Source organism: Patagioenas fasciata, chromosome 4 (assembly GCF_037038585.1).
Source record: "Patagioenas fasciata isolate bPatFas1 chromosome 4, bPatFas1.hap1, whole genome shotgun sequence".
NCBI classification, from domain to species: Eukaryota; Metazoa; Chordata; class Aves; order Columbiformes; family Columbidae; genus Patagioenas; species Patagioenas fasciata.
In genome coordinates this window covers 54,714,538-54,741,317 of record NC_092523.1, presented here as the reverse complement: position 1 = coordinate 54,741,317, position 26,780 = coordinate 54,714,538, and the positions used below count along the sequence as shown (strand labels likewise).

Genomic DNA, 26,780 nt, shown 5'->3' with positions numbered 1-26,780 from the left:
TTGTCCAATTTTCCCATTTTCTCAAGTGTTCACTGCTTGTATTCCAGCCGTTTCTCTGTAAATGGCTGTGTCACAGGCAGATACATGGCCATACAATCGGAGTTGTATTTCTTAGGACTTCTCCTGATCTGGTCCTCCCTCCTTAGTGGAATTAGGGAGGATGCTCAGTGACTTCCTTGGTGTTTATCAAGTTTCCCTGCTTATTAAAGTTAATGAAAACCTTGTTCAGTGCCAGGTTAGTCCGAGCTGTCCGAGCACCACCACTGCTATGGCCTTGGAATTTTTGTGACTAACCATTATTTGTTCATTACTTTCTATCAGTGAATTTTATCACCCAGGCCTCTGAAAACACAGTCTGGCAAGGAAGGAGGAAGAAAGTAGATCATTTTTATATTTCCTCCTGTTGGAAACCATGTACACTCATAGACATAACTTGCTGTTGTAATTAGCTGCAATCCACAACTCAGCCACCACTTGCCCTTCTGAGAAGCCCTTACATGATACAGAATGATAGAAAATGCATCCTCTTTTTCAGTTTTGTATTTAAAGAAGGAACTTAATAACACAATATTGAAGTGAAAATATATCAACAAGCATTTATTAGGTACATAAACACAAATAATTTCCCATAAATAAATATTGAAGACAACTACATTCTTATGCAAAAGTAAATAAATACAAATAAATACATAAATAAAGTGCTTTTTAATAACAAAAATATGTCGTTAAATAAATATTTACACCTTCACAACACTAACTCATAATAAATAATATCTTGAAAATGATGGCACAAAAACTGATGCCTCAGAATTTTGTCTTCCTAATTTTACAAGCCAGTAAATTTTATAGTCAGTAATTTTACAAGCCAGTAATTTTACAGTCAGTAGCCCACTCTGACTGCCAGTAGCCTAGGTACAGTTGATGGTACCTATCCTTGCTTTCCTGGAGAGGAGTTACTGGTCTATTCCTAAACTATTGGCAAAAAGAGGAGGCATCATTTAGTGAAAGCTCTGCTGAGAGTGCACTGCACTGATACAGCTGTGTTCAGCATAAATGACTCGAGAATCATCTCCAGCTCTTTTCATAATCCATTTTTTCTGCCTGATTTTTCTGGTGTCAAAGGTTTCTCTCCTATATAGTGAGAACTCTTCAAAAGATTTAAACTAGTGTTTCCAACTATGAAAACAGGGAATCCTTACTCTCTAGATGCTGTTAAAAGTGTGAATATGGGTGGCAGGAGGAGGTGAGCTGCTCGAAGCGGAATGGCTGTCTGTCTCTGGTTGTTCCTGGCTGCCTTCCTGGAGGAACTAGGACATTTTTCTTCTTCGTCTTAGGACACTGTCTCAGGTTTGGCATTTGGCCTAAAAAGAAAGAAAATGGAAAAGGAGACAGTTAGAACTTGTTCATGAAATAAACATCACTTACTGGAATCATATTAAACTATAAGTTTGTGCTTTTTTGTCCAAGCTTCTTAAAAGCTGCTACTGAACATAAAGGATGCTGGTACATTTTGACCTTTTCACAAGTACTCAGTAACTGTGCACTTCCATAGTTTGATGCTCCACTTAACACCTCTTGGGCCTGATTTTTCCCCCACTCATCTAAACGTCATTAGTTTTGAAAAACGGATTATTGCCTTTTACCATTGTAAGCAAGAGAAATCCAGTTAGTCAATGCCTGGATTTCCTGATCACTTGAGCTGCAGGTTTTCAATATGCTTGTGCTTTACGTAAATGGAGTTCACACTGGGTGTGTGGCACAGTAAGGGATTTAACCTAATACTATAATTAAAGTTCAAAGTGATCACAATGTTTGTCCCAGTTAGTGAACACAAATACTAACAGTTGCCTGAGGAGACAATTTTTGAACGCTTTACGCTGTGCGTGTTTGCTACCTCATTTAAAATACTGTTTTTTGATAAGCTCATTAAGAACACTTGACTTACTTGTCCAGAATTGCTTTGATGATCAACTTCACCCAGGGAGCAGTGGGTTCCAGACACACTTCTCTGCCATCTGTCAGAGTAGCTCTGCAACAGAGAAAAAAGGGAAAAGGTCTGCTTAGTAACTTCCAAGGCGATTTCCCGTTTCTCTCATAACATAACCCTGGGTGTACACTGACATGTTCTCCTTTACTTTAAGCTGTATGTATGTGGCTGTAGCCTAACATAAACTCTTTTAAAAAATGTTTTCATATCTTATTTATTTGAATGCATTAAATCATTTGCAGGCCTGTCTTTTCAAAATTGATTTTTTTTTTTCCTACAGCTTCCTTTGTGGTGGTGTTTAATGGAAGGGCAAAACCTTTCTATCTTGATTCAGAAACTACTAGCCAGTCCACAGGAATTTTGTTACAGTAAGAATTCTGCAATTGTGATGAGATTATATTATTTATATGGCAATGGTAGTTATTTCATTGACTTGAGTAGAAGTGTCATCATAATTTTCTTAGTCATTAAAATTCATGTTTTGATCACTTGCTTAGCATGCCTTCACGGGTTTAATTCTCTTTTCACATGCTGGTGGAATTCAGTTTTAGAAAGTTATTTGCTGTCTGATTACTGTAGTTTTAGGTTGAAATATTGCATGGGTTGTTTAAAAAATAATGGACAAAAATAATGGGCAATTTATAACACATCGCATATGATTTGTAAGAGCAACAAGTGTTGCTGTTGTATATTCTGTGTAGCCATGCCTGCTGGCTTGTTCCATCTTTCAGGGAACACTTAGATCATCCTTAATGCAAAAATCTGTTTCCTCCTTGTTAAGTAAATGGAAGATTTTGCAAGAGCACTTACATGACTTCAACATTCTTGCAGTGAGGTCCACTGGGGATGAGGTTCACGTTATGAATGAACTTGGGATGGATGAACTTGGAATGGGTGCTTATGCACTGGCATCGGAGTTCAATCACTGAGCGTGGCAGGGCCTTACCTGTAAAACAAGAAGAATAAAAAAAAAGTGAACTGTTTTACCATTTCCAAAGGAAGCACACCATGTTCTTTTTGCTTATGGTATTAGAAGAGTTATTTGCTTCACTTGTAAGACAGCATAGTATCTCTCTTGTCAGTATTTACAGTAGGAGAGCTTTAGGAAGAATTTCTTTACCTTTTGTTCCAAGCACTGCGATCAGGAGAAGAGTCAGCACAGCAGCTGCAGCCTTGCACATCATGAGGCAAGAATGTTTCTTCCTTGTGTTGCCTGGGTCTGTTTCTGTGATGAGGTGAGCTCCCACAGCCCTGAGGGTGGCCAGTGCTGGGGCTCTGGCACCTGCCTGATTTATATACTGCCTTGGCCTCCCCTGTGTGCTCAGGCACCATGTGTGGGTCATACCCATGGAAACTCCCAAAACTGTAAGATGCTACTGTGAGATGAGTCACAGGTGAGTGGGTAAATCCCTTTCCCTAGATGACCACAAAATTGCTTTTCATTAACAGAAAACACCTTATTAATTAAAGAAATATAAAAACATAGACCATGTACAAAATTGCCCTGTACCTGACCTTGTGGAATCTGTAGTTCTTCTGTAATACTCATATTTCTTGTGATTTTCTTCCATACTTTCGTACTTTTGCTGTTATTTTGTGTTACTCTCTGGGAGTTTCCACTCCTGGTGGAAAGCACACAATCTGTATGTATGTATCCATATGTTTTTGGGATTTGATTTTTTTTAAATTTGAAGACATGATAGAAATAGGAACTAATACTTTGTAGAAATGATATGTACTAGACCTGGATTTTAATGAGCTTCCCTTGTCTTTATATGAAATTACATTTAAAAAAAAATAATCTTTCTTTATATGCTGAGATAACTTCTACAGGAATACTTACAGTACTTTTTAATATATTAAAACCTAACATCACTGAAATAAACAACAGAATCCAGACTGACTTTGTCGTACTATCGAGAACATACCTAATATATTATTATGATATGATTAATTGCTTTGCCTAATCAGGTAGATTTTTTTTAGAATGACTGCTTCTTCTGAAGCCAAAACTTCTTAACTATTTGCTCCTTTGAATTTGGACAGGGGAAGATTCTCGAAGTTGCTTCAGGGGTCTGCTTCTGAAATTCATCGAGACACTTTCACAAGTTTAAATTTGATCTTGTAAAGAAAAGATTTCTTCTGATTATGGTAACATTAAAGGAAAAGTGAAGATGAGATCATGAAGGAGAATTATTCAGATAAAATCAGAGATGTACAACCCTAAAACACAAGTGGCCTTTTTTTGGGTTAAACATTAAGGAATGCCATTATTGTTCTTCTGCCTGGCAATGGAGACAGTCGAAGGAACAAACCGTAGGACCAGATATGAACTAATAGAGGGTTATTGTTCTCTGACCCACCATGAAGGACAGAGAGATTTCTGTGTGCCAGACTGAATTACACTTAATGTTAACACCTATATCAGTGTCTGTAGTTTTACACAATTAAGTTTGTAGTCTTAGAGGGTGTGTTCTCAATAGTAACTTGATAAGATGTGTACATATGGAGCCAAGCACCTGTTTTTCCAGTAATTTTCAGCTTGTAGTGAAGATAGCTGGATTAGGTAATGTGTGCACATGAGCACTTAACTACTGCGTTTCTGTGTTAAACCAGAGGTCTGCCTACTGAGTATCCTCTCTCCAGCTGTGACCATCAGCAGGTGGCCAGGAATGTGTAAGGAAAGTCAAGTGTGTTTGAGACTTATCCCTAGTAGTCTCTCTGATCCTGGTTTCATTTGTTGCCTCGTGGTTCTTTTATGGGGAAACAAGTTAGAAATTGATCAGTATCTTTGTTTTCCTTCTCAATCATAATTCTGTAGACCTTTATTACATCTCCAGGTTGATCTCTTTTTACAAAACATTGTCTTGTTGCCTAATAGCAGCATGGATGGTGTTGTTAATTCCTATCTCTGGACTTTTTTATTTCTCCCTAACACCCTATTTCCACTCACAGGAAACTGTTTATAGAAATGCAAACTACAGCATCAATGGAAAGGTCTTCTGGCCTGCATACAAGGAGAAAATGGAAGTATGAATTGTACTGCCTGAGGAATGTAGACCTCTTTTCTAAATAAACCCAAGAACCTGTTCTTTGATTTCATTAACTATTTTCATTAACTCAGATAAAATTGTTTCTGTACTGCATATGCAATGAAGATGATATCCTTTGTCTTCTTTGCATAAAACTCACTGTGTTTTAAGAAAGCATTATTTCTGTTTTCTTGATCCAGACAGACGAGATGTTTGTGACTCTTGTATGATATTATTCAAATATAAAGAAAGGGTATAGGTGTCTTAACTCTATTATACATGAAATATTGATTACAGTATAACAAATCTTGATATAGAGCAACAAGAACCTCTGAGCTCATGTTTTGATCTGTAGTTTAAAAGTCAAAGACAGAAAAGCAAGAGCTAGTGAGCAGAAGACTTGACCTGCAAAAAACCCACAGCCAACAAAGATAAAATTCCTTTTGTGGTTACAGAGAGAAGTCAGAAAAGATGAATCATAAATTAAAAGATCACATGTTTTATTTTAAACTCCTATGATTTGGGCAAAAGAGAGGAGCTGTTGTTTCAAATTAATTACAAGCACTTGGTTTTGGAGACACGAAGAAGGTGAATTAAAAGCTGCTGAATTTCTGATACACACAGACTCTGACTAAAAAGAATAACTTCTAAGCCTTAAATATGAGTATCATAAACCATACCTGGTAGCCTCCTGCTGAACAAACACTTCCTTTGTTGTCAGGGTCATACATATAGTTATTGAGAAGCTTTGGTTTTCTTGGCATAGTAGTGCCTTAACACCAACCAAGTTTCATCACTTGTTCTTTATAAGATTTCTGAGAAATGATGGGCTTATCAGCAACATACGGCACATAGGAATGGAGACTATCCTGCATCTAACTTCTGATGATGTGTGGTACAGAAGTGCCTGTCCAAGTCATACCACAAACTAGTACATGCTAGATTAGTACAAATCAATTTGTAGGTGCTACTGCAAGCGTGAAATTTGTTAATACCACTAATCAAGGTTTCCATGTCAGCTATGATACAGCATAGCAGAGGACAAAAGAGAACCTGAGGTACCTGAGTGAAAAATGTGGGGTGTCTCAGTATGCTTCTCCACAACTTTCCCTCACTTGTGAGTGACCTGAAACTTTACGTTTCCTTACACTCCTATGAGCAGTGGGGGATTTCTTTCCCCTGGGGAAACCCTTGCACTGATTTGTCCTTGTCTTCCTCAATGATTGCTCATGGATATCCTTAAAAATTCTACCTCATAACTGGAATTTTAGATTCAAATATGTGAAAGACCATTTAGAAATGGGTGAAAAGCTGAGTCAGTGTATGGTTTGGTTATGTTTGTTTGTTTGTTTTGGTTTGGAGTTTTTTGTTTGTTTATTTTAAAAATATTAGGTTCAACAGGAAAGTGTAGTCCTGTTTGAGATTTAGATTTCCTTCAGGCAAATTCTTCCTCTTGTTTTCTTGTACTTCTGTGACACTGTGTGCAAAATCTATGCATACTTTTGACCTATAAAAGCAAAATATCTCAAATTCTTTGTGTCTTGTCTGACAGTCTGGGACTTCAATGTCATCTGTATTTCCTTTGGTGGTGAGACAGTGTCTACTCTGAACCTTACCTGGGGCAAATTGACTGACTTGAGCAGGCCAAACACAGAACTTACAACTAAAAATGACATAAATATGTTTTTTGCCCCTAACTATTCCTTAAGTAGATAGCAACAAAAAAGCCAAGATTTTAAGTTTGCCAGCTGTCACATTGAATAAATTTATACAAAAGATGTGGAATAAATGGCTGTAAATAGACATGCAACCATGAGATACATATTTAGTACCTATCTTCCTGACGAGCTTCAGCAGTGGCTGGGTCAGCCCTCTACAAAAATATGTGTTTTCTTTTATTTAGTTAATATGCAATTCTGAAAGCCTAACTCATTTTGATGAGCACTTCTTCTCAGGATAGGCTTACTGAAATTTGTGTGGTTGTCTCTGCCCCTCTTCCTGAAGCTGTTTATACTTCATATTTACCACCATTCACAGGAATAGAAATTGCATTTATTTCTAGAAGTGCTGGCCATGGAGTGAAGTGTATTTTCTGAATCCGTCCTCTACTGGGCAGGTGTTACAAAAGTCACTGTGTGAATGCTTTAACAAATGAACATTAATTAGTCATAACGTTGCACAAAGTCTTCTGAGAACAAAGGTGAGAGCCAGAGTTCTGCTGTACCACAGTGCCACTTCCTCACAGCACAGCAGATGATGATCCCTGTTCCTGTATTTTCCGCGCAGCCGGTGATTCTTGCTGCAGAGAATGACAGTTGCAACACTGGTGAATATTTTTTTCCATCTATACTGCTGATGAAATCTCTGTTTTGGAGGCAGAAGTGCCTTAAAGTTCTGTCTTGGGAGGATCTGGCATGTGAATATCACTGCAGCACAAGCAAGTGCTCCAGCAATGAACAATTACATACCATGTAAAACCATCAATATCAATTCTTTCTCTCTCTTCTGAATTTTCTCTTAGCTGGCTTAATTTCACTTTGTTGATCTTGCTAGCTCTTTCTGGATTCTAGTGCTATGTATTTAATCCTGCACTCTTGCTGCTGCACTTCTAAAATTCTTCAGTGTGATGTTGAGCATTGCTTCAGCAAAGTCCTCAAGTGTCAGTCAGAACATTTTTGGCTGACTCAGAATTTCATTCACAGTTTTCAGCAGTCCAAAGGAATCCAAAATTGCAGTCCTTCTTTTCTGTGCCCTTTGGCTCATCTACAATACAATCAAAAGCCATCTACTGGTCAGGTTTAATGGAAAATATCTCCCTTCGTATATTCCTGGGGTTTCCCCACATATTTAGTAACTGCATAGGAAATGAAGTAATCTCCAGAAAGGGAAGCAGTATTGCAAGCCAAAAAAAAAAAAACCAACAATGCTGCCAGAAGCATGATCAGGATGGTCATGCTACTCAATGTGCAGCAAGGAAAAAAAGAATGCAGTAGGATTACTCAGGGACTTTCCAATTTTTCACCCAGTATCACCATGTGTTGTCTGTCATATTAAATAAACAACTTTTTTTCATTAGTAGGTAACTGAAAACCAACTACAATACATGAACCAAAGAGTTACTCAAACAAATATTTTAATTAATGTGACAAAGCAAAGACTTCCAGGACTAAGAAACAGTAGCGGAGAGTAAGGAAAGAACCAGAGAAGACACTTACGAGTAGCACTTGCTCCTGTCCTCGCATTCCCTTCCTTACTCCCTGACATCCCATTTTCAAATTTCTGTCCCCTCAGCTATGCCAAAACTACAAGTCTGTTTTCTAGTTAGCTTTCTTCTGCTTGAGGAGGAGACTAAATTAATGACCGTTTTTCCAAATCTATTTCAAGCTTATTGCAAAACAAAGCAAAATTAACAACTGTGTGCTATGTGGGTATTACAATTCTAAACATCCACCCCCTGGTGTAAATCGGGAATAAATGAAAATCAGTGAATTTGTGCTTTTGCATTGGATCTAATTATGAAGGGAATGAGGTCCTGAACTCAGAGGCAGTGAGATGATGTGAAGCAAAACAGCTACTAGGAGACAGAAGAGGGTGCCTTAACCTGGAATTCTTGTGTGTAAATCATCAAGGTATTTTTTATTTCCAAAGTGTTGGCTGTATGGAGGAAAAATTAGTTTGAACTGGAGACAGTCCATGTATGCCTCCTGCCTTCACCTGAGAGAACGAAGGGTGAATACAGAAGAACCTGGAGAGGAAGAGAGCTGCAGTCTGCATTTTATCCATGAGGTCCTATTCCCATTATGTGGGAAACTGGCTCCTCATGGGGCTGATTGTCACTGAGCAGACTCTATGTACATCCTCATCACATGAAACCAAGACAGACTTTTTGGCTCCTTAAACAAAGACTTCTGACACTGTAGTGGAGGGAAAATGCTCTTGAGTAAGTGCCAAACTGAAGGCCAAAATGGAACAAGCACATGCTCAGGAATCTGCTTCTGGTGCAGTCCTGCTGGTCAGACACTGCAGAAATATTAGCTTAGTCCAAGCAGGTAACTTGTACCTGGGAGTAGATTTCTGCTTGTTTATTTACAGGTTAAATATTTGCCCTGCTGCGTGTGTGGCATTCTTTTTTTTTTTTTTTTCATTTTTTAAGGCTCTGTAGGTTGCCTGCAGTATTATAGCACTTTTGGAAAGCAGGTCTATTTGCGTATAAATTTTCTCATATTTTATGAACCTGAAATTAAAAAGACTATTGGTTAGCAGTGTAAATCTATGTCTAACCATCTTGGTAGTTATACTGTCGATCATATCTCCTCACATCCTACATTTCTAGTATTTGCAATTCACCTTGGTGCTTTGGGGAAAGTGATGAAGCTATTCTTGAACTCTTCAAAGGAATGTGACTTGACAATTGAAAGTAGTCATTTGTAATCTAACGTAAACACTTCTTACCTAGATTGATCTTCCTAATTTGAGGCAGATTTTACCTCTGTGTGACTGATATGTGTACAGTATGATTGTGGGTCATCAACAAAGACCTGAGCTAGATTGAACTGTCACCATTAGACTTACAAGTGGCTTTATACCTTTATCAATTGCTAAAGTGTGTCCTGAACTTCTGAAAGCCCTATTCTCCAACTGCCATTCACATCTTACCTTCCCTTCAGTATCATGCTTCAGCATTTGTCCTTTCTGGGCTTGGATTCTCTTTGAAAAAAAGACATGTTCTCCTATTTATCCTATTAGGTCGTCATCATCCTGGCTTGTATCAGAAACAGTGTGGCCTGCAGGATGAGGGAAGTTATTGTCCCTTTGTACTCTGCACCAGTGAGGTCGCACTTTGAATCCTATGTTCACTTTTGGGCCCCTCACTACAGGAAAGACCTTGAGATGGTGGAGTGAGTTCAGAGAAGGACAATGAAGCTGGTGAGGGGTCTGGAGTACAAGTCTGATGAAGAGTAGTTGAGGGAGCTGGGGCTGTTTAGCCTGGAGAAAAGGAGGCTGAGGGGAGACCTTATTGCTCTCTACAACTACCTGATAGGAGGTTGTAGCGAGGAGGATGTTGGTCTCTTCTCCCAGGTCACAAGTGATAGGACAAGAGAGAATGGTCTCAAGTTGCATCAGGGGAGTTTTAAATTAGATATTAGGAGAATTTCTTAATGGAAGGGTTTGTCAAGCATTGGGACAGGCTGCCCAGGGAAGTTGTTGAATCACCATCTCTGGAGGTATTTAAAAGACAGGTAGACATGGCACTTGGTTTAGTGGTGGACTTGACAGTGTTAACAGCTGGATTTGATGATCTTAAAGGTCTTTTGTAACCTGAATTATTCCATGATTCTACTTATTGTAGGGAAAGTATTTGTCATTGTGATCCAATAAAAGATGTGAAAATTAATTTTATGTATCTCTGTGTGGATGGGTTTCTATTAGATGGAGATTTGTTACTGAACTAGCCAGGCCCAAAGGAATTTCAAGGCCACCTCAGAAAGCTGAAAATAGGACCTACCATGGGGAGAGGCATTTCTACAATAACAAGGCCTCAATATGATGTAAATCAACAGACCTATCAGCAGTGAGACTCCAGCGCGTGGACAGCTTGTGAGCATAGATGATATCCAATTAGTGAATGCATGATTGGAGCATGGATGTGTGATCAAAGAATAGTTGCATATATAAGGAGGCTTGTTTCTGTAATAAATGACTCTAGCGTGATTCACATTGAATCGGAGTGCAGGGTCCTTTATTCACTCCAACATCTCTGTTTTACTTACTCCCAGCCCAGAGCTAATTTATTCTCATATAAAATAGTGTAATTAGAATAAAGAAATTTCTTCACTTCCAACTTAGCATAAACAGCTGCGTTGACACAGACCAGCAGTGGTCTATGTCAGACCTAGACATTTGAATCTTTCATGTACATCAAGGATATAAGCCTATAGCAAGGTGTTTTATTTTCCCTAGCACTTTTTTGCTGAAGGTCTGCCAATATCAGTGTGTTAAGTCCAACCCATTGATATATCCAGTCCCAGTGCAGTTAACCAGAAAACCACCCATTATGAGTCTAAGACATGCACCGAGGGTAGTCACTAAGAGGAATGTTTAATCACCTACACCAAACAATATCCCTTCCTCATTCTTCTTAAGTATAATAACCACTGGAGAGCTTGGGAACTGTTAAGAGTCATTACAAGCTTTGATTTCAGCATCTCTTTAATCATTTTCATTTCTGAAGTGGCATGCACGATGACACACTGGCTGACAGTCTTTCATAACGTTCATCCTGTCAATCACACATATTCTTCAGAAAATATTTCCATGTCTTCTGTAAAATCTCCATGATTTCTTCAGTTTCAGAGGACAAAAACTCCTTTGGTAGTATGATGCCCTCCAGAAGAGTTTCTCACAGACTGTCAGATAATAAATGAGAAATGCAAGAGACCTAGGACCCCTTCTTCTTGGTTAAACTTTATGTTTGCATCTACTTGTGGCTATGGTGAAGTTTATAAAGTTCTCTCCTGAAAAGATTGTCCTCATGTATTCTAGTTTTACTGTTCTACTTGATGCATTTGGCTAAGTTTTGTTCCACCAAATCCACTATGACTTGCCAGTCTTAAAGGACTTCAGATACTTTGAGACAATATTTTTCTCCTTCATGCTTAGTGTGTCATTCATAGGGATCTTTGAGATGGTCCAAAAGCAACTCTGTCTTCCCAGTACCCAGGAGGTCTGATGGAATAAACCTTAGAGACTAGGGATTCCTCAGAGCAGGTAGGAAGTAAATATAAGCTCACCATTCGCTTTCTGATTCGTAACAAAGCCCTGAAAGCGAGAACTTCCCCGCTTCATCTTTTTCAGGTACTAATATCAAGACTAACAGAACTAAAAGTATTTTCCCTACTCCTGCGTCCACGTCCTGTATGATTTTTTAATGTTAGAGTTTTGTCAGGAACTCCTTGTTCATCCACACAGGCCTCCTGCTGCCTTTGCTTGACGTCCTGCATACTGGAATGGACCAGTCTTGAGTCTGGCAGGGAGGTGGTACTTGAAAATCAACCAGTGCTCCTGGACACCTCTGCTCTCCAGCATCCAGAATCCCATGGGATTCTTCTGAGCAGATCCCTGAAGAGCTCCAAGTCTGCTTCAGGGCATGGAGTTGGACAGAAAGGGAAAAAAATGAGTTCTGGAGTATATTTGTGCAGCCTCATCAAAATGTTTAGTCTTTTATGCCCAGTGTCAAGATGGAGCTCAATTTATCATCACTGTCTACATGAAAAATACATTGAAAATGGAAAAACTGAAGTGTTCTTTATTACTCTGACATAAACACTCTTGCCATGATAGACAAGAAGATCCTGTCCAAAGCTTTCCTTCACAGTAGTACTTTTTATTATGTACTTTTTTATTTGGTGTTTTGTGATACTTGTTTAAGAAGTTACTAATTAAAAATTGTGTGTCATGTCTTAAACTCAACACAGTGCATTCTGAAAGGAATGCTTGTAATTCCATATAAGCCAGTGCATGTCCTACTCTTTTCACAACTCAGATTGAAAGGAAATGCCAAACATTATGGTAATCATTTACCAAAAGAAATTACAGAAGAAAAACATGTACCTGTAACAGAAGGAATAAGAGCAAAGAAGTTTGGTTTTCATACACATTTTTTGAGTACTTCTGTGATTTGTTGACAGTAGGAAGTATAAACCAGATGGCACATGTTCAGATGACAAAAGAATTGCTTCCCTTCTGAAGATACTAAAAATTATGTCTTACTTTTCAGGCAGAACATTAAGGGAAGTTGTGTTGCACCATGGTGAGATCCTGGGAGTCCTCCTTTATTGGCCTCTCCTTGTTTCTTTTTGGAATCAAAGATATTTCCCAATAACTAACATTATTGTGCTGTTTTACCAGGTTTTGGACAGATTAATCCAGAAAGTAATAATGTTTCCCATTAACATGCAGTCACATCAGAGTTTCAGTGGAAGACTTGGGACTTACTTTGCGATCTGGGAATAGGAATGAGCGGAGATTTCTGAGATGATTCTTATAATGGACGGGTTTTTTTCAGTCCAGTGCCGATCTTTTCACTTTTGGGTGCTTCTTTCTTATTTTTTGAGGTGGTCCCATTTTATACTCTGGTTCTACTACAATGGTAGTGAAATAACTCAGAAGGTGGTGCAAAAGTTGTACTGAGAGGTGGGAACAAGAGCCCCAGGGTTGAGGAAGGCATAGGAACTTCTTACGTTGGCTTCCCTGAAACTGTATGCCTCGAACTACATCCTTAGTTGTAACCACATAGCCTAGAAAATTATTTACTGTAATCCATCGTATGAAGCATCAGACATGCTGTATTAGCTGGCAGATAACATCTGAAGGATTAGCAACAATTGCTCTGAAGTCTTAAAGAACTAAGGTACTATCAAATACGACACAACAGAATTACAAGACATTTTTATCACAGAACAAAAACTGTCTTTATTAAGCCTTACTAACACATAGGTCACTTGATTTCATGGCAAGTTCAGTCATGTTGGCTCTTCCTGGCATGGGTGTGAATTAAGGAAGTGTTGGATAACTGTAATAATGTGCTGAATGCCTGAACCTCAACAGAAACCAGAGTGGGTATCAGGAACTCAGTGCTACTCAGGAAGCAACTAGACCATACTGTTATTGTTTCTAGTTTACATCTACTATCACAACTACAGCATTACAGCTACAGCGTTGAGTTGCATGTGACTCCGATGCTATAAAGAGAAAACAAACAGGCCAGAGCCAGAAGACCAGTTGTTGCCTAAGATGAGCTGCTCACAGACATGTCTTTCAGACTCCTGTCTTTCAGACTCCTGTCTTTCAGACTCAGTATTTGTCTCCCTGTGCTGTTTATTTGCAAAAGGCAGTGTCAGTATATTGCGCTTTTGCTCTTTTTCAGGGCACTGTCCTCAGGCCCATGCACCAGCCATCACTTGTTTCACAATAAATCATTTGCTGTGGGGACATCCAAAGGCCATTTTCATGACATCCTTTTACTTTGAGGCAGGAACTTGGTAATGACTTCCAGCAAGACAATAAAATCATACCCACATCATGTTGCAATCTCTTTGTGTTGCACAGAGTCATCCTGGGAGCCCCATGTAAGAAGTCACTTCTGCACTAATGGCACGCAAGCAAGGACACTGCCATTTTGAAACAGCGGTGGTGGCCCCTCTTTAAGGGCAGCAGGACAGCTTCTTGCCTGGGAGCAGTCATCAGCATTTTAACATTTCTGCTAAGTGGGAATACTTCTGCTCTGAGCAGTAAGCATTTCACCACCACTCAGTGTAAGTTCCTGCTGTAGCTCATTTGTGAGTCCAGCATAATCATCTGTCCCTGTAAGGGCATCAGTAAGCAGATAAATTAGTTCCTTTATTTCAGCATAAACTCAGCAGACAACATACAGGAATAGCAGAGTGCTTATACAGGCTTTCTAGCAACACTTGCCATCTTACCAGAGATGGCATCTTCGCGCATTTGGTGCAAAGCTTACAGCTGTTTCTAAGACTCTAGCACCAGAAAGCCTCCCATTTTCTTTTTTTTGAAGAGTATCTAGAATAATGGGCAACTAATCTGAAACCAAGCTTTTACACACTGCCTCAATAAAAGTGAAGCATAGTAACAGTGGCTCAGCCCTGGGATGTTCTGCATACTGCCCCATGGCTGAGCCGCAGCTCTTTGAAATCGGACAAAGCCTTTCCACACCTGTCAGCACTCTTGCACAACCAGCAGCTATTTGCTTTTGTCCCAAGCAGCCAAGGAGAGCCCTGAATTGCAAAGCTGAGAGCAGAATATGGATCTGAAGCTCCTATTCCCATTTGGGTATTTGAATACAGAAACTTTGGCTCAGGCTCACCCCAAGGATCTGAAATCACTTTGAGAGAATAAAACATAGCCATACATGTTTTCTAGTTAGTGTGTTTCTGGTACAGGATATGATGTTAACGTTCTGCTGGCACATTAACTACATGGCCTTTGACATTTAAAGTTGTACCCTTGAATCTACATATGAATTCTTAAATAAATAAATGGCCTGATTTTCACATCTGCTGTGTATTTGTAACTGTTGAAGTTGCTGGGTATCTGTGAGAGCAATAATCAAGAAAAATTCAATGCCTTGCTTTAGAAGTGCCCATGTGAAAGCATTAGGAACTTCCAGATTAAGCAAGGTCCCTTGTGAAAGAAAAATATAGGGACAACCCAGGGAAAAATCAGCAAGTAAATTAGATTTATTGCATGTACATGGTGTGGAAGGTGGATAACTCAGAGAAAAGATAATCACATGCCTAAAGCATTAACCTAGAATTCGGAAGAGTTCAGGATAGCTCATGGCTTTGTTGCTGAGTTTTGTGAATCTGAGATAGTTGATTAGGCCAGGACCTGCAAGGTTCTCATCGAAGATGAGACTGTAATCCTCAAAAGTAATTCCAGAGCAAATTCATTACCTCTGAAGATCAGGTTTTATTTCTTTGTGCCTGACTTCTCCTCTATAAAATTACATAGCTGCAGAGCTTGAAGCTACCTGTCCCACAGGAGATGTATTTGAGTTACTGTGACTCTTCTAGAGGTTCAGAAAAAAGAAAAAAAAGTACAAAGCATGGACGAAAGTTGCTTTAAAGGCCTTGAGAACTGAGTGATTAATATTTTTATTTTAATAAAGAATATATATGCTTAAACAAAGAGGAGCAAAGAATTGCCCTGGGTTATGTGATTACATGAAGTACTAGCACAGTTCTTCTACACAATAGGCACAGACCTCAGACAATGTAAGCAAGACTGGGTTTTATTTTTACAAAATTAGGCTTTGTGGCTTATCAAGTATACTTTCAAGTGTGAATCTAGAAGACCCTTGAAAGAACCAGCACCTTTTTTCTGTGTATTTTGCTTGAAAATATGCAAATTTGGGCCACAAGCTTATCTTTAACACTTTAGGCACTTCAACCTTTTAAAATTGAAACAGAATCAGTAATTCTGAAAAACAAATGCTTGTTTTCTTCCTTTCTGAAAGAAATCTGTCTTATAATCCCCTGGAAAGGATTCAAACAATATATTTCACACTTATCAAATTTCATAAACAAATAAATTAACACAGAAAAAGGTATTAAGTTGGATTATGGTTTTGGTCTGCGCCTTAGAGCCAGGAAATTCAGCTATGGTTGACACACTGGTCCTCATCTGAGCCTGTTTTGTTTTCCTTGTAATGCCAGTTATAGACACTAGCTGAAAGTTGAAATTGCTGCCATAAGCTCATATAGGTAACACTTCTAATACAGAATTTGTATGATCTATTTCTCTTCTGCATTACTTGACCTAACACATTGTTGAGGATTGCAAGGGTCTTGTTCACCCCACTGAGATCATTGAGGTGATTTCCCTACCACAGTTTTCACTTGTGTAACCTGAGATTTGTTTTCCTGATCTCACATGCCTTAACAATATCACTTCAGTTAAAATAGTACCTGGATTTTCTTCTGGTATGTGACACAGGGCAAGCTTCAAGCAACTAGGTATCAAAGAATTGTATTGTAACTACACACAAGTTCTACAGCTGCTGACATTTCTATAACATCAAATTCTTTGTACATGTGCATAGTTCACCTGTCTTTTGAATTCAGAAGTTTAATTGTCCTGTTTCAGAAGGAATGAAATGTATGAATATAATAAGCATCTGATTATTAAATGACCATTACAGTCCATTGGAATCTTTTACTTCAAAAAGCTTGAGATCAAGCATTGTTGATATGTATGAGGAGATGTGTAAAAAGGGGATGTTATAGGAGGGTACAAAGTGAGAATAGTGTTGCTTACACCAGAAGTAAACACATGGAATTCATTTGAAAGCATCTTTATTTAAACAGAGGTTCTAAACCAAATAACTCCCAGGGCCCCCCCCATAGTACCTGAGCAAAGTGAGCCAGGCAAGCCCAGACATCAGACAGGTTCAGCCAAGAGTCCACATCACCAAGCAAGTTCATGACAGTGAGGCAAATCCAAAGTCAAGCCAGAAAGTTGAGCTGACAGATCAGGGGTCTGGATCAGTGCTGTCTCTAGCTAGGCAGACCCAATGCTGATGCTGAACCAGAGACAGGCAGTCCTCCTATGTAGCTCAAAAAGGGCAAAAATGCCAAAGCCAGAGTTTAAATGAGTTTCTGGGCGTGTGGGTGAGGGTGTGGTTGGGATAGACTCTGGCTGAGGCTTGTCAGAGCTAGTAAGGCCAATTGGTGCATTCAGGGCCCTGACAGCAGGCACCCTCTATTGCGGTGAAATCCCTAATGCTGGAAATACCATATTTTTGCCTGCTTGTCATTGCTAGAGGAGCTCAACAAGAGCATTCAAGAATTTGGCTGGAAATACCGAAGGAGCAAAACTTAATAAGACACAGCAGCCTTTCTTCCTTCAGTTACAGACTGCAGAAATTGAAGTTGCAGCTTATGAGGCCACCTGTGACCTTCTGTGACCTCCCAGACTTCCCCAAATATTCTTTACAGAAATAAAACTCAATCAAAATAACTTCTGAACAGCAAAGGAAAAATACAGAGTTTTCCCTTCCAGCTGTGGCACAGTAGTAAAGCGCTTTCTGAATATTTTGTCTACCATCTTCAAATGACAACCAAGCTTTAGAAACATATAGCTTTTTTGTAATTGTCTCCAATACATGCTTCTCAGTGTCAGCAGTCCTTTACTACTATACTGTGTGAGATTACCTGCTCAGTGCCAGATTCTGAAGGGATTTTAAATTGCATGTGCTTGCTATGGGCTTCATCTTGTGTCACTCATCAGCAGTGGCAAAATTCTCCTAGTGTTGTGTTTAGTGGGCCAGCTTTTGGCTGCAGATGCCTTCAGTTTTGCTGAAAGCTGGAAAGCGGTGTGATTTTCAGAGTGCATCTTGAGTTCTTTTTGTAAGCCAGGTATATTTGAATCTCAAAGTAGGTAGCCAAAACCATGTCATCATTTGGAAAACCCCTTGTCCATGGATTTCACCATTCCTTTGGCTTCTAATATTAATGTTTTTGTCACTAGTGTTGACGTTTTTGACTAAATCCATTCATATTCCCGAGTGGGAGGTGTTACACAGAGGCAGGTTTTTAATGTTAACAATCACTGCAGAGTTTTTTGGGATTTGGTTTGGTTTGGTTTGGTTTTCCTAGGGAATTTTTTTTTACTGTTGTAGCAGAAAAAACAATAAAGAATCATTCCCTCTCTCCCCCTGACATTTTGTACAATGAAATTAAGCGTTTTCCCCCACATTTTGGTCTGGTGTTTATTTTAGAACAAGATGCGATAATACATGAGCAGGGCACTTTGATAGCACCAGAAGTGTTATCGGTGAAACATATGAGAAATGTAGAATAACACCTAAAATAAAATACTGGCCTCTCTTGTAGACTTGTAAACTGCATGTTTAAAAGCTTTTCAATACACCCCAATATGGTGTCCAAACATGGACTTAAATTGTGTTCTTGAGAACTGCTTTGAAAAGAAATACAATAATCTGATCCCCATGTGATTTCCGGAATTGGTGACAAAGAGGTGCTCATATATTATTTTCCGAGAAACAGCATAATTTATGATCCTACCTTGAAAGTTATCTGCAGCAACAAGCTACTGCATGTGTACACAAATAACACAGGAAATAGCAAGCTGTTGCCTGACTAACTGAGCCTTCTCTTTTGAGTACAAGTGCTGCATTGTATTGTCAAGTCTAGTTTGGAGTTTGTGCTTGTGTTTTGCTGAGTCAGTTTTAGGCACATCTGCCTGGTCCTGAAAATTGTTATGGGTCATAACTGGTAAGAAGCTTCTGTTTATTAACAAGATGTCATTGAGCAGCCTCAGTGAAAATTATGTCTAATAGACAATGTGGGTTTCATCTCAGGAGAAGCCCTCTCAACAGATTCCTCTTGTAGTGCTAGTGCCAGTATCACTCCCTGTCTTTCACATTCAGTTTTTATTTGCTCTCCATTTAGTGAGAACAGCAACCAGGATGAAAAATAACATCTATACCCTTCCGCAGGTGATGCAGTGCTGACATGCCTCTTAAGCACACCAGTATCTCAGTCATTTTAGGTGCTGACAGATCTAGCAGATAAGAGCTCAGCCCTTTTTACTTGATTGCAGTGTTCCATGGGAAGAGCACGTTTTGTTTCTTTGCAGCCTAGAGACTCATTAATCTGAAAGCTAACAGAAAATATATTTTCCTATCTACAACAGTGGCAGAAGCAGCCTCTTGCACTTGAGACAGAATGGGCTAGAGTGGACATAGTTATCTCTTGTTTTATCCAGGACTTAGGATTTTTAGTCCAGATTTTTTCCTTTAGTAATATTTGGCTTTGCTAGGAATATTGGGATTTCTCTTTGCAAGTGTTTCACTAACAACTTCAAGCAAGTAGGAGCAACTTCAGCTTCCCTGTCCAGGACCAGTTACCTTTGCTGTCACTGGATCACAGTAAAGCTTATAACCAGAACCAGATATCTCATATCCTTTTCCTGCTCTTATTTCTTGTCCAGGAAGGTGTCCTGATATCCCTGAGGATGAACTCATTTTCTGTTTCACATCTGATAAGTACGATTTTTAAGTGCAGAAATCTGGCTACTGGTGTACTGTGGAGAGTGTATGGAAGACAGAAATGTATCTAAGTCCATGCTTTCCCTCCCTGCATTTTTATTCTCCTTACCTCCCTCCCTCCCTCTTTTTTGACCCCAGGTCACCACAGTAAAATGCAGCACAATAACATGTAATTACAGTGCTTCTTGAAGCAATTTAATTAAGAAGCCAAGTTTTCTCCCATGTATGTTTTAGCCAGGAGGTACATGAAAATACTGGTAAGGCAGCAGAACTCGGGCATGAAACATCCTGCTGCCAGGATCCTGCTCGGCGTTCGTCCCTCACCGGTTTTTCTGTTAAATAAAAACTGGGTAAACAATTCCCAGACTTGATGTTGCAGTGACTGCAGGCATTTCTGCGGCAAGAGAAACGCGGGTAGTGCCTTAGTGATTGCTTTCTTCTTTCTGTGGGTCCAGGCAGGTCCATAGTTCCACCTGGAGGCCAAGTCTGATACAGCAAACTCTTGTCACTGTTTAGAGCTTACACTTAATATCATTGAGACAATTCAAAACCAAGTCCAAAATCTGTGTGTCTGGCCCTGCACTTTTCATACACATCAAGTTCATTCCACCTGACCACTACTTATGTACAAGAATCTTTTCCCTTCGTCTCGGGAGCTACCGCTGCATTGCGACTGAATTTGTTCCCCATGGTTATCCCTAGCTGTGATGATGTGTCATTAGATATGATTAAAGGGTCACAGATGGGAGACTTGCTTGACACTTGCTGTACTATGCTTATATTGTACATATTTGTATGTATGTGAAGAGGTCTAGAGGACAATAAGAACTTTTTCCTCTTTGTATGTAACTCAGCTCTTTAAGACGGAAATTTTCACCTTCCTGATTTGCTTATTCTCTAACAGCATCGATCCCAAAACAGTTCTGTGGGACTTAGACCACCTTTCTCCAATAGGAAAAGTGACCATTATTTAATCCTGCCTTCTGTTTCTAACCTTTTATTCTTCTTTGTGAGTTATTTCTTCTCTTTCTTGAATCTTTGGTGATTGGACATTGTTGATATCCTCCAGGGAGCCTGGCTATCCCTATCAGCCAGGTCCCCACTGCTTACAGGCATCCTGGCAGATCCTGAGCTATGGCTTTCACCAACAAAAGCTGCGTCAACCCTTCCCCAATATTTTCGGTGTAGCCCTGTGTTCACTGACTCTATTCTATGTTCTCTTTTCTACTAATTTGCCTGGTAATGACGTCAACTTGTCTGTAGTTTTCCAGACATTCAGAAATCTTTTAAAACTGGGCCATTTTCAAGTCTGGTACCAAGGCAGGTGTAAATGAGAAATTTAATATCTTTGTACCTTATCTCCACATATAGCATGCCAGAATGGTACTCCTTTCATCTTTTCTTCATTTGACCATTCCTTAGGCCTTGGAATCTACCTTCCATTCCAATAGCCTCCTTAACACTGTTTAATTGTATAGGCTCTTAAAACATCTTTCCAGCATAAATTTAACAGTTATTTTTTTCTGCAGCCCAGGGTCAGTGAAGCATTCTCACAAGCATTAAACTTTGCTACACAAATGCTGACAGGTCTCCTCTGCTGGTGGGAGAGTAAATCTCTTTCAGCTTTGCCAAGTTAAATACAAACTTTTGTCAAGGCAAATTCTGTCAGCCAAATAGGCTCCTCCCTGGGCCTACGTCACCTTTTGATACTCCCACTCCACTGCATCCTAATTATCCTAGAGTTACAGGTTTTCCTGAATTATAGTGTCGTTGGCTTCAGTTAGATATATTTATTAGTATTAGTGTTTCTATTGGAATGCTGATTTCTTTTTGGTTCTGTAGAGACTGTGACAAAAGCAAACCAATGTGTAATCGGGAGCATTTATTGCCTAAAGAGTCAAGAAAAGGTAAAGTACTAAGGAACAAGCCCAATGTAAGATAAATGGTCAGCGTATCAAATAATATTGATTAGTCTATCATCATTACATAGAACTTTTAATGCAACAATGTTTATTCAGTTGATGCAGTAGGGAAGGCTTGCAATAACATGTTTTACAGGAAACAGACTTGGTGGAAACAGGAGCAGAAGAAAGTCAGAAGAGATCAGAATAGATGAGGTAAGTGAGAGCTGGCAGAAATTATTTTTGTGTTCATGAAAACTTCTGACAAAATCCATTGCCATTTTAGTTTTGTTTCAGCTGTTAAATTAAATATGAAATTATACATTTTGTAAGACATTTGAAGTTATGAAATTTTCGTTCCAAGCATCAGTGTTTAAACAGACATGGCATTAATTTTAAAAATTACTCTACTGCTGAAAATATTTTAACATTATTAAAATTATTTTTGCTCTGTAGAGCCCCTAGCAGCTTATAAAAATAAAGTACTGCAGTGACATGTGCAATTGTGCCATAGATCTAAGTTCCTGGGTACAACCTGAGGCATGAAGATTGCAGTATTTTAGCTCGGTCCTTTTTAACTACATTTGCCATTGTGTTTACTTTTTGTAGTTTAAATAAATAAATATCTGTCAGTAACTGTGTCTTGGGTACAGTGTCTGGCACAGCAGCCTCAGTTGTGCTCAGAGATGAAGCAGAGCAGGAGTAGCCATGACTCATGTTGGGTCTCTGGTGCACGTTTTGCTGCAGAAGCCAGCAGGGGCCAGTGTAAACTTAACCATATTGGGCTGCAACCTTACCAGCAGCCCAAGCCCAGCTAGCACTGGCAGGCATCCTACCCTGCTACTTCCCTGGCAGCATTTTAGCTACTCAGCACAGCCTTTTGTCATGTTACTTGGTAAAATTATCCCTTAGCAAGGCAAGCTGAGCAGAGCCAAAGACTATAGCCATGTTCAACCAAGAGTCCAAGTACCAGGCAAAGTCATGGTGATCAAAGCAGACCAAAATAAAGCCAAAAAGTCAACTCCCAGGTTACAGCTAGATCATCTGGTGACTGTCCATCAAGTCTAGAGGGACAAGAGAACAACCAGTCCATAGATCAGGATTGATAGCATCTGTAGTCAGACACAGATATATTAACAGCTGAGACAAAGACCAACACTTTTACAACACAGCTCAAAAAAAGGGTAACTCTTGTAAGGCTGAGCTTAAATAGGGTCATGGGCCTGTAGGTGTGGGTCAGTGGGGGCAGATTCCAGGTGAGGCAAATCAGGATAATTATATTACCCTCAGAGTACAGACATTGAAAGAGCTTCTACTTTTCATTTTACAGCAGTTATGCATGTGTCATTCTTGTATGAAGTCTATTATGCTAGGAAAAAGCATATCCTGCACTTGGCAGGGCCCTGCTCGTTGGTGTGGAGTTGAGGAAGCAGAAGGATCCAACCCCAGAAGAATGTCACCTTTGAAATTTCAGGTAACAAGGCAGCAGTCTGTGAACAGCAGAGACAAAGGACTGTGTCTCTTCGAAAAACATTGCCATTTAAGTGCAGATCTGTGATTGATATCAAGAGAGAGGTGCCGAGCTTGAACACTCACATCAATCTTGTAAAAATGGTCATTGATCTGTGAGCCTTCAAATTCAGGGTATTTCAGTTAATATTTCTTAATTTTTCACAAAGGTATCTGAAATTCTGAAGTTTATTGTTGTAAATGAAGGCATGAAAATCCAGTGCCAACTCTTGCAGCACTATTGAGCTAACTACCAGAGAAGTGCATAGGAGCTCAAGAGGATCTGTGCAGCTACCAGGTGCTCTGGGAGAGAGGCGTTCAGCTCCCTGTCCCTATGCCTCCAGTAATAGCTGGTTCTCATTTCTGCAACAACTTCAGTGTGATATTTCATTCCTGAAATTGTTTCTATTCCTGCACCTGTTAGAACCTGTGCTCTCCACATGGATCTGGGTGAGCATGCTGTTCAGCTTGCAGCCCTAAAGACTGATTGAACTTCCTCCTATTAGAGATTGCCTTTCTCATCTGGCAGCCCATGGGGTCCTGAGGGGAGGATTTCCTCCTGCAAGTGCAGTACATTTCCCCTGTGCAGCATGTGCTGTGGAAGCTAGGACACCACCATCCCAGAGGCTGAATTTGCATTTCTAGTGGGCAGCTTGTTCAGATTCTTCACTTGTAAGGACATGTGTACTGGCTAGAAGCAAGGTATTGCCCGCAGGGCTCAGAATGACGGTTTCAGATGGATCGAATTCCAAACTGGAAAACACAGCCTTAGAACAACAAGGCAGGGAAGAATCTTTCCAGAATTTCAGCATCTCCTGCACAACTATTGACTTATGTTGCCTTACATGCAGAACTCATAGTTCAAATCAGACAGTGATTTTATATACCTTTGTGTTCCATTCTCATCTGGCTTTGTTTTTCCAAAGCTCTTACAGGCCAAAAAGATGTTCAGATGGCCTCAACAATGAGGACAAATTTTAGCCTAATTAATTTCCCTGAAAACTAGCATAGGTTGTAAATGTGTTAGCTAAGGACTGAGAGAAGAGTTAGTGCTTCAGAATTAGAGACACTATTTTTCCATCCAGCACCACTGAAATGCCACTGCCTCTGCCTTGAACTGGCACATAACTGTCACCCATAGCATGCAGTGTTCACTGTGCTCTAGGACCCCAATCAGAAGAGTTTGGGTCCTGGATATCTGAATGACGAGGAAAATGTGTTCCATGCAATCAGACATTCAGGGGACGGATATGAATATGACACAGTAAGTATATAAGTGTATTTAGTCTTGGTAGAGGATGCTAGATAGCTGAATACCTACAGGCGTTATTTGATATTGCAATAGAAAAGCAACAGAAGGGCAGAAACAATCCAGAGCAAGCAGTGATTTGGGGGTGATTTCAGCAAGAAGAGCAAACAGATGTGAGAAGTGTCTCAGAATCAGAGGGTGGAGTCACAGAGGTCTCTTCAAACAGCCAGACCTGAGGCAGAACCTCACTGAGTCAGCCCAGTCTTTTTTGGTTTGCATTCTCCTGCAGTACCGTCTGTGCTCATGTGAGATTTTTAAGAGCAAATTAATAAACAAGTGCTACAGATGCTTCTAGATGTTCTGCTCTACCAGTTGTTTAGGTATCTAATGCAGTACCAAAATTGAAGTCAGTTCTTTCTCTGACCAATTTTTATGATGCGCTTCGGGAATGTTACTTGCTTACAAAGTTGTATTCGTTATGAAAATGTTTTTAGGTCTCAGACATCACTGTTTTTATGATAGCTTCCCAGCAATTTGATGTATCACTCAAGTTACTTGTGCTTAGCAGCATACAAGGAAGAAGTGTATGCCGTACAGAGACAGTGGAACAGGACATGAAGAATGTCTGCATTCTGCAGCAACTGTGAGCAAAGGAGTGTGGGTTGCTCAGACACAGAGGTGGACTGCAATTGCCACACATTCCCTCCATGCCCACCAGCCTCTGATTTCTCACTTTATAATTACAGAGTAAAAACTAGAGAGTACTGTTTCTCATGCCATTAGTTTTCAACCTGAACATTTTTATTGCACAAAGAGTTACACATGTAAGGCTAACTGAAACTCATTTCAGTGTGCTTTAATGCAGTGAGAAACTACGTCCTCATCTGCCTAGAAGAAGCTCTTGTGTGTAATGGTTCTTTAAGAAAATCTGACTTTGTTCTAGAACAGATGCTGGAACAGATGAGGTGGAGCAAGTGTGCATGTGCTCTTCATACTGTTTATCTGAGCACCTAATATGAGAACCCATTATAGGTGCTGAGCTCTTTCCAGGGGACTTGTGGTTCAGTTTCCTAGGTCTCCAAATGATGCTATACACACCAAAAGTTCATTTTCCTTTAGTATTGATGGTGTTGTATCATTTTATGGCATCAGGAAATTTGATCCAGTAAATTACAGTCATGTAAAATATGGTGGATAAAGTCACATAGTTTTGTATCGCACATTATTTATTAAAACTGTTTCAGTAAAACATCTGCTAAATCCAGTTTCCACATTCTCTCTCATCCTTACCATTTTCTTGAAGTTTTTAAGTTCTAGTAATGGTGGCTAGTATAGGTTCTCATTCTTAAAGTTACGTTCATTTAGTGCCCCAAAGCAGAGTGTTGTGTGAAGAAATCGTACTTTCTATGGACAGTTATGAAGAGAATGATACCTAGAAATTTAGACTACTTTCTTTAACCACTGAAGTATTTACATAGACAATCATGAGGTATTTTCATGAGTGTTCTTTAACCCATATACAGCCTGGCATTAAGCTAATTTGACATCAGGAGATTTTTGCCTTGTAATTATGGCTCTGCTTGACTAGCTGTGAAGCAGGAATATTTGGTTTAGTAGTACATTACTGCATTTAGGCAGAACAATATACAATAGTGACAAGCCTGAAGTGCAGTTTACTTCAAACTTTTTTTTTTTTTTCCCCAGATATATCTTGCAGTTTACACACGAAAAAAATTTGCTGCCAACCTCTTCTCCAAAATTTCCGAGCATCTGAGAATCTGGAACTGTATAGATTTTCAGAAAATTAAATTCTGAGGAAAAAGATATAGTACCATTTAAAATCTGACTGATAGGGCAGTGAACACTGACAGCATGTCAGCAGAGAGCCTCCCAGATTCCCTGTGTGCTGTGACATGCAGACATCTTCCACGGGGCTTAAAATAGTGCTGCAAACCTTTTGCCAGAGGCAATCATTGCATTACACAGTGCCATGTACTGCAGCACCATCAAGAAAACCACGTCTAATTTGCATTGTGTTCATTAGAAATTAAAGTCAGTCTGATCACTGTTAGACTTTTTTGTATAAGGTTCATGTATTTATAATGTGACTCTAGGACTGATCTTCAGTGGAGCAGAGACGTTTTCTGTTTCTTCAGTGAGTTTGTGAAGAAAATATGGACTTGCATACCTACGTCTGTGATGCAAAATATACTGGAATTAGTGTTATTGCTGAAGTTTCCTTTATGATTTGGGTGATGGTAGGATAAGGAGAATGGGGGAAATTTGGACACAATGATTGTCCACTCTCCAATATTCATACAACAGCTGCAAATCAAATCTCATTTCTACACAATCTAAAGGCAAGTGTAGAAGTAACGAAGTAAATAACAGATCATTTGCAGTTCCAACTGCAGCAAGTGGGTATGCTTTCACAGGAATGTCAGCAATATTTTCTGTGTTGAAGACAGAAGAGCATAGATGTAGAGGGATACACAGCCAGAAATCTGTGGAA

At 39.5% G+C, this 26,780-nt stretch overlaps 2 protein-coding genes across 3 annotated transcripts in view; both read right to left on the bottom strand.

The window, feature by feature from the left end:
• Positions 1-26,780, bottom strand: part of LOC136101007 (albumin) — a 433,515-nt gene that overhangs the window by 334,785 nt on the left and 71,950 nt on the right. The window lies entirely within an intron of this gene.
• Positions 1,331-3,171, bottom strand: LOC136101431 (interleukin-8-like). Its single transcript, XM_065837575.2, has 4 exons — positions 3,108-3,171; positions 2,798-2,933; positions 1,946-2,029; positions 1,331-1,361 (listed from the first exon to the last, which is right to left on the bottom strand). Exons 1-4 carry the CDS (start codon positions 3,169-3,171, stop codon positions 1,331-1,333), a joined length of 315 nt encoding a protein of 104 aa, XP_065693647.2.